Source organism: Monodelphis domestica, chromosome 5 (assembly GCF_027887165.1).
Source record: "Monodelphis domestica isolate mMonDom1 chromosome 5, mMonDom1.pri, whole genome shotgun sequence".
NCBI lineage: Eukaryota > Metazoa > Chordata > Mammalia > Didelphimorphia > Didelphidae > Monodelphis > Monodelphis domestica.
The window spans coordinates 160,024,460-160,033,608 of record NC_077231.1 but is presented as its reverse complement, the minus strand read 5'-3'; the positions used below and the strand labels follow the sequence as shown (position 1 = coordinate 160,033,608).

At 33.0% G+C, this 9,149-nt stretch overlaps 1 protein-coding gene across 1 annotated transcript in view; it reads right to left on the bottom strand.

The window, feature by feature from the left end:
* Positions 1 to 3,005: 3,005 nt before the first annotated feature.
* Positions 3,006 to 9,149, bottom strand: part of LOC103100696 (protocadherin Fat 4) — a 166,332-nt gene continuing 160,188 nt past the window's right edge. The window contains exons 18-19 of the mRNA XM_007504022.3: positions 3,449 to 3,590; positions 3,006 to 3,274 (exon numbers count right to left, since the gene is read on the bottom strand). Coding sequence (XP_007504084.2) covers positions 3,006 to 3,274; positions 3,449 to 3,590 — 411 coding nt within the window. The remainder of the gene's footprint in view (positions 3,275 to 3,448; positions 3,591 to 9,149) is intronic.

The following is a 9,149-nucleotide window of genomic DNA, read 5'->3' as shown; positions in this document are numbered from 1 at the left end:
TCTTTGGGAATTGTAAATCCAGAAGTAAGTGGTACCTACTAATTAGATTATTGGCTTTATTTCACATCTTAACCTAAGAGGTGGGAGATTTAAATTTGATTCATACAAGTTGGTTAAACTATATTCTCCCTCTCCATTGGCCTATATCAAACATCTATGATTAAACATTATATGTGGCTTAATAGAGAATTGATAACATTTTGCTTTTACCTAGGATATACCTGGGCTTATTTATTGGCACTTTATTGAAGAATTTCTAGACATAAATTAAAAGACTTTTGTTTAAGTGGATTATAATTTCTTAAGCTTTTTTCCAAGTGCTAGTATGTTTGCCAAATATATGGAGTTGTGCAATACTAAGTTCAAAGTTCTTGCTAGTGGGTTTGCTTTATTTGTGGCTTTCATTTTAATACCACATTATTTTTGTGATGATATAAATATTTTCCACTGGACAATGTAGTAAAATTTCAATAGGATAACCAATGACATTTTTCTTTTAACCTCTAAGGGGAGCTTTGGCTTTTGGTTTTATCTTCTGCCCTACATAGTTATGTGAAAGATAGAAACTTAATAGATATTTTACTATATATCTTACTATAATTCCTCTCAAGCATGTAGTTATAGGTGGAAGAAGATATAATAGTGAAGATGGAAAGGCTAGCTTGATGCTCAGAATGATGATAATACATAAGCAGCTCATGAACAGAGAGAACACAGTGTAGTCATCAGAGAATTGGCCCTACAGCTAAGAAGACCTAGGTTCACATTCCACTTATGATATATATTGGACAAGTGGCCATAGGCAAGTTTCCTTCTTATTGCTCCATCCAAATAAGTCTACAAGTTGCAAAATAATTGGCAATTTGTACTGGTAAAAATTTCCTCTCATGAGATTGCTACACTAATGAAATCACAACCTAGTGCACATATGCATAGATAGATAGATAGATAGATAGATAGATAGATAGATAGATAGATAGATAGATAGATAGATTTTTTGCATAACCACTAAAATGATTGATAATTCTGATGCCAACTTTAATTGCCAATAATATAACACAAATCGTACGTTTAGATAATTTTAGAAAAGTCTCCAATTACTATGGCTTCCAACAATTTGTTTTAAAGTCTGATAAATACATTGATAAGGAAGAAAAGCTGAAGTTGTGTCAAAGTATATTCAATTCATGGTAAAATGAAAATATTTATACAGAACCAATAACATGTTTGGAAAACATATCTGCAGTCTGAATTTTACCAATGTACTCTTTTTTAAAAAATGAGGTATCATTCAGCTTTTTTGTATTAAAGGATCCTCTTTTAATAGGAAATCAAGATTTTATTCCTGGGTGACTTTGGGGGGGGGGATGGACTTCTCTGTGCTTTTGTTTTTTCATTTATACAATGAAGAGTGTGGAGGAGAAAACATCTAACATTCCTGCTAACTCCCAAGTATGATGCATACCTATGAATATCATGAACATGCCAACAGTGAAAGGAAGTACCAATTTGGTCAGAAAAATATAAAGGGAATTAGAAGAATTAGGGAATGAAAGAGGAACATGTTCATTCATGGAGAAAATACATTTAGATTTTCAGGGGTGGGGTTGAGCAAATTATATATTATATATAAACTATTTCAGAGAACAAATTTAATAATCACATCTGTGGAAACACTGTTCAATCAATGGTTTCATCAAAAGGATTATTACCCTGAATGTGTCTTTGGACTGTTAAAATAAACTAATAAAGTTCTTCTCATAGTCAACAGATGAGGAACACACCTTAAAGAAATGTATACATTCATAATTTCCCTCCAACATAGTTCTTATATAGCTGCTCTTAAAATAAGTAAATATGTTAAATTATATTCATTGATTTAAACATAGTATGTTCATACAAAGACAAATGCACTCATTTTCTTGATAGATCTATTTTCACTTTTTAAAACCATGTGCAGATTTTAATTGGTACTTCTTTCTCCAACATTTTCTTCACTTCCCCTCTAAGAAACATTTACTAATTTCCCATTGCCTATGGGAAAAATAAAAAAAATCCTTTGGTATAGTATTGAAACTAGCAATTCTGCTGTTCACCAGCTGAAATTGTCCATCCTTTACACTATTCTTGAAGAATATACCTTTTTCCATTTCTGTGCCTTTTCTTGGGCTACTCATACTACTTGAATGTTGTCACCCATTGCCATAAGAATATGTAGGATTAGAGATCTAGAGCAAAATAACACTTCAGAAGCCATCTAGTTCAACCCCCAAGTTCTACAGAGAAATGAGGCTTTTGGTGGTTAAGTGACTTTTGTAACATTATACAAATAGCCCTTGTCAGAGGAAGGTCCTATGAATCATGAATCAATGATTTGATTTTTTTTTCTCTCTACCACAATTTCTATCCATCTTTCAAGGTAGAGTTAATTAATTCCTTTGTTCATGATACTATTATTTAGGTAATACTAATAAATACTGTTCAATTATAAAAAATTCTTTTGAGGAATCACATCGCTAAATTAATACTTATAAGCACATGCATTAAACATTTATATCATTATTTATCAAATGTTATTAAGTAACATTAATATTAAAATATTCTTGTATAAAGAAGTATATACTAAAAATCATTTTGCTATTATTATTTTCACATGAAAGAAAGCCAACTTCAAAAGTATAATGGGGCATAGATCATTTTTTGTTATAAAAATTCCAGTGTGTATTCAGGAATCAAAACAATATAAGACTTGTTACATGAATTCATAATGAAGACACATGGTAAAGAATGATTCAGGGTAACATGACTAGGATATTTACCTTGAGACCCAATTAATGACTAAATTAATAGTTTTCCCTGTTTGTTGAAGAAATTCTAAGTTGATTGAAATAATTGTTTCATTGTTGTCTCTTGGTGCCAAAAACTTCTGTTCAGCTTTGCCAATACTGTATTTCTTTTTACATTCCATAGACTAATTCAAACTACTCAGGAGTTCTATTTCATCACTAAGTACTTACTCTTGTTGTAATTGTTGTTTTTGTGGCTGTAGTTGGCTGAATGGTAGTCCAAGGCAACATATGAATTATAACAGTTGCAGTGGTTGACAGCTGACTAGCTTTATTCCCACCTAATTCATCAGTAACTTCAATAAGTAGCTGGAAAGTCGTGGGATCTTTAATCTCTCGAAACACATCGGACTGGAAATTTTTAGTGGTGGCCAAAGAAGGAGGATCAACACCTGGTCTCTCTAGTGTGAACCAGTTGTTTGTGTTTCCTGTGAATGATGAAGTAATAAAATTAGAACAGAACATGATTTCATATAGAATGTAACTACTTTTGTCTCAACTGGGCAATATTGTGTTGCAAAAAGAAGCCTAATGGTGCATTTCCAATAGTCAAAAAGCATTTTCTATTGATACAAAAACAAATTTTAACTTATTGCCCTCACCTCTTATAATTGAATAGCTGAGTTCTTTATGAGAAGAATCTTTGTCAGAACAATTCAGTTGAAGAAAGGGTATCCTGGTTGGAGCATACATAATCTTTTCCAAATGTGGTGGATTACAGATAGGAGGTTCATCATTTATATTCTATAATATAAGCAAATTGGTTTATTACTGAGGCTGGGTCTTCTGAATATGTTTGTTGCTCAGATATGAATTCGGATCTATATGCTAACACACTAATTATACAGTTTTCCAGTCTTTAAAATTACTTTACATAAGCAGTTCTTAATATAGGCTTAACAAACTCCTAAGTGTTTGTAGATAGATTTTAGGGTCCATGAAATTGTATGGGAACAATTTTTTACCTTTGTTTCAATATAATTCATTTTCTTTGTAATCCTATTCATTTTATTTGTTTAAAACATTCCAGACTGACTAAGAAATCCATGATGCAAAAAAATAAAATTTTTTAGAACCTATGTTTTACATGAATTTCTCCTCATAGCATACCTATAAATTAGGTAGTATGTAGTTCTACAGCAAGTAAGTATTTGATCTAAATGAGTATATTTTTGTTACAACATGTCAGGAATTCTGGATGCAAAGAAAAATAAATAAAATAGTTCTTGACCTCAAAGAGTTTCCATTCTACTCAGGGCCATCAATATATAAATAATTTAAGAGCAAGTGGAAGGCACTGGGAACTGAGTGAAAAATAAAGGAAGATTTTTGTGTGGAAGGCAGCACTTGAGCTGAACATAAAGACACCTATGAGTTCCACGAGGAGGTGGCATTATCCAGTTAGTCCTTTGTCACACATGAGACAACTAACATTCACAAAAGTTAACTGATGTGCTCCATATTGCATTATTTTCATAATAAAATAAAACTTCATAGCAAATGCATATTCATCTGAATAAATGTATCCTGCATTTTTAAGGATTATCAAATCCTGAATTATGACCTTTATATCAAATAGAGAAAAGCTCTTCATTTGCAATCAACACTCATTCAATATCTCACCAAAGCTTAGTATTTTTCCTAGCTACAATTAAGTTGGTTTAGATCATGGGAAAAAAACTTTTGAAGTCTCTATTACATTTTCATTTAAATACCTTGATTAATTCAACAACCATTTGCCTATCAAATTGTTTAAGCTTATCTCCCAAAGTGCTGCTCTTTATATTCTTTGGTACTTTTATTTCTACACAGATCTCTCCCCAGGTCATACTTTTCATTCTGCAATCTCAAGTCCTTAATGGCCTTTGGATATTCACTTGTTTTTATCAATTATGTCTGACCCCATTTGTGGTTTTATTGGTAAAGATACTGAAGTGTTTTACCATTTCATTCTCCAGTTCATTTTACAGATGAGGAACTGATGATTTAAGTGTCTTGCCCATGGTCATATAGCTAGTAAATAACTGAGGCCAGATTTAAATTCAGGAAGATGAGTCTTCCTGTTTCCAGGCCTAGCACTCTATTCACTATGCCACCTAGATGCTCCCAAGCCCTTTAGAATTGCTACTATATTGCTTTTAAACATTCTTTTTTACAATTTCCTGTCTTTTCCTCTTCTGCTATTTCCATCTTTTAGCATCAACTAATGACTCTTCTTTGAGGATACCATATTCTTTCTCACTTTTTCAATCATGTTAACTCCTAATCTCAAAGTACACAATGAAAGCAGGAGGAAGAGAGTACATAAACTTATTTACACACCTTCATTTCCTAATCTGACCTTCCACCATCACTCAACATTCTCTCCAAATCCTGGTACATACAATTTACTGACTTCCAGTGTACTTTTGAACTTTTCTTAGGAATTCTTCAGTGACTTCCTCAGAGCTGTCTGTGATAATTATTCCATCTTCTTCTGTTATCCTAGAGATGTCATATCCATATCTATATTGATGAAACTTTTGGCAAAATACCTCTGATTTTCTCAAGATGTCCTCTTCCTATGACCTCCATCTCTACCACACCTTGGCCATTCATAGATTTTATCAAACCATTTCTTCATTAATTGAAACTTTTCTCATTTCTAAAACTTAAATCTCCTTCTCTAATCACAATTTTTGTACTTTTACATCTACCAGTCCAATATTCATTTTCATTTCATAACTCAACTCCTATATTGCCCAACCCTTGGGCAATTCACATCCTCAAATGTATAATCTAATCATAGATTTTAAGCCAAAAGGACATCCAGCCCAAACTGCTCTTTTAACGGATTAATAAGCTGAGATCCAGAAACAAATTTACTTCCAAACATCAGAAGATAGAAAGCAGTAAAGTAATAGACCAGATCCTCAGTTTTCAAATCCAGGGTTTGGGGCTGATGTACTTGACTTCTTTTCCAACTGTCAAGTCTTATAGAGTTACTTAAGGAAATCACAAAACTATCCTACTAGCTTCCCTAGAAATGCTTCTCATCTAGCTTCTCCCAGGCTATGGTCAGAGATTATGGAAGTCATCCAAAGGCATAAATGGATGATTTGGTACAAGTAAATACTATAACATACAATATATACTCATATACATATCAAGGATGTCTGATGACATTCTTGATACATATTAAAGACTATTTTTCCTCTTTCTTCCCCATTCAGATACATTCATCATGATGGTTGATTGTAGTTTAAAGTTACCACCAGACCTAAGAAAGTAAAAAGCCTCCCACCCAGGGGCTTTTACTTGACCTTAAGATTGCCAGGTATAATATCACCTACAGGAGTCCTTCTTCTATGCTTGGAAAAAAGAAACTGCTGTGATTCTCTTTCTTACAGGACAAGGCCTATTCATGATCAGTGTTCCCTATTTTACATCTATCTTGAAATTCTAGCTATGCCACCGGACCTACTTGTCAATGTGGATATCCATCAATATGGATATAGATATATAACGACCATTCCTCGGAGGATTTCAGAAAGTGAGGTAGCTCTCTATCATAATTCATACAGAAGCAATGCATTCAGGTTTAGCCATAAATTAATTACTATATGGGACTTCTTTGCATACATGGTAACCTTGTTATGCATCAGTTTCCTTATCTGTTAGAAGAGAATTTGGGGCTAGATGACCTTTTGGTTTAAAAATCTCTGATTAGATTATACATTTTATGATGTGAATTGCCAAGGTTTAGGTAATACAGGGTTGAATTATGAAATTAAAATAAGTGTTAGACTATAGATTAAAAAGATAAAAATTGTGATTAGAGAAAGAAATCTCAGAGTCTTAGATGTGGAAAAGTTTCATTTAGTGAAGAAATGTTTGGATAATACCCATGAATGGCCAAGGTAGGATGGACATAGAAATCATAAGAGTTGAGCATCCATCTTGAGAAAATGAGAGCCTAATGTGTCAAATGTTTTATTAATATGGAGATCTATCAATATGGATATGATTATGAATACCCTTCCTAGGATGATGGTAGGAGGTGAGATATAGTTCTCTCACATAGTTCACATAGCAGCTATACAATATTGTCTTCTCTATTCTTAATCTCTCAGTTGCCACCACTTTTAAATCTGTTCCCTACCCTCTACTCACACAACATTACTTTATTGAGACCTTTATCACTTCATATTTAAACCATTGGCATATTACCTTAATTGATCATTCTCATTTGAGATTGCAATTTCATTCAACATTTAAAGAGCTGCCAAAATACTCTTCATAATACTGTAGAGAATTATTAAGTAAGAATTATTTATTAATTTAGTAAGAGTTCATTAGGAAATAGAGTTAAACAGCATAAGTTATTGAGAAATGCATGAGATTTATCAGCTAGGTATCTTTAAAAATCTTAATGGTATTTCAGATGGACTTATGGGTAAGAGAGAATTCTCTCATTGTGCTTTGGGAGAGTTACTCAACTGACTCTTTGGACTGATCCTGTCCCAAAAGGAGGTCCTAAGAGCTGCTTGGTGTGGTTTGGAAAATCTCAGTATTTTCACATATAATATTTATCTAAAAGATCTGACAAGTGAAGGAGATTATTGCTGAAACATTGGTGCAAGCCCAACAGGTTTGCTGGGGAAGTGGAGAAGGCTGTGGAGATTCAAAGCTGTTTGTTCATCTATACAGCAAGGAAAAGAGAGACCTAACTTATTTCTCTTGGATATAATTTAGATAAGGTATATAGATTAAGGTTTGGGGGGATTTCGATAGAATAGGAAGAAAGAGTAGCCTCAACTCTGTTGGGGAAGAAGGAGATCCACAAGGATCAGATTTGGTTGGTTGGAGTAAGAAAATTTAGCTTAGGCACTTATATATCATAAGAATTTATTTTCCAGTTGTTTCCTTTTACTATCCCTCTCATTAGTTTTTTAAACTTAATAAAATATATTTTATATGTTTGGCAGGAATTCTTGGGCTGCTCTGAGAGGCCATATTTTTCAAACAGTCAAATCCAATATAATTATTGGTATTACCATCCTATACCAATAATCAATAAAGCATAGACAACCCTTATAACAATAAACAGATTTGACCATTCATTTGCTTAAAAACCTTCTTTGGCTTCTGTTACCTGAAATCCCATATAAAATTTCCTTGGCCTCACATTCAAGGCAGTGTACAATCCAAATAAAACCAGTTTTCACAGTACTGATCTACAAAAATTCTATATAACAATCAACAATACCTCCTAGCAACTCTCTGATTTTAGAACTGCCTCTTTTGCTTCTATGGACTTTATGGGTTTCTGTAGGTCTTCTCATGCGTGGATTAAATAATCCTCCCCTTACCTTTCACATTACAACTCACTGAAATTCAAAGATATAACCTGCATCTGTTTCCTCTCTAAAGATCTCCCAAGTGAGAAGCCCTTCTTCTGCCTGCATGTCTTATTCCTTATTCCTTGATCACTGACTCAATTTTAATTTTAATTATATCTGTTTGTATATGCAACTTATTCCCTTAATAACTGAAAACAGAAATTTTTCATCCTGAACAATTAGGAAAGTACTCCCAAGCAAGCTAGTATATAATAAATGTTTTTTTTAACTAAATGCAAAAAGAAAATGGAAATGAGACATAATCCTGTGAGACTAGGAGTAGGGGGAGAAGGAGATGACTATTAACAGAGATGTTGAAATCTTTGATGAGACCAAAAAACTTTGCAGTCTATTTTTCTTCCAGTAGTCAGGATCCAGAGACTCCTCCCCCAAAATCAACCACCTTTTTTAAACAAATTAAACATGTTGCCAAAATATAATTAATAGTATTTAGACATATACTTGACTATGAAAGAAGAGAACAATTGAAACAATGATCCGGAAAATTGTCTGGGTGCAATAATTCAATATTTTTTCTATGTTTTTCCATTTGCAATTATCTTATCAAAGGAGTGATTCACTTTAATGAAGGTATAAGGCTCTTAAAAAGCAATTTGAAACTCACAGCTTCTCTGTTAGGCTCAGCTGTTTCTCTTCTGACTACTGGCAGTCATTAAGCCTTCTAACTCTATTAGTTAAAATTTACTAATAGAACTGCTTTCTGACTATGTGAAATCAAAACTATAATAGCATTCATAGTTCTTGCTAACTGAATCTCAAGAAAGAGATTCTGATTTTCTTCCTAAATTGAGTTATTTTAAGATTGTGGGTTCTAATACTTCTTGGCCTATGCCAAATGACTGATGACATGGTCTGGCATGTCAGTGATTATGAGGAGAGACTAACCCTGACTCAATGATAC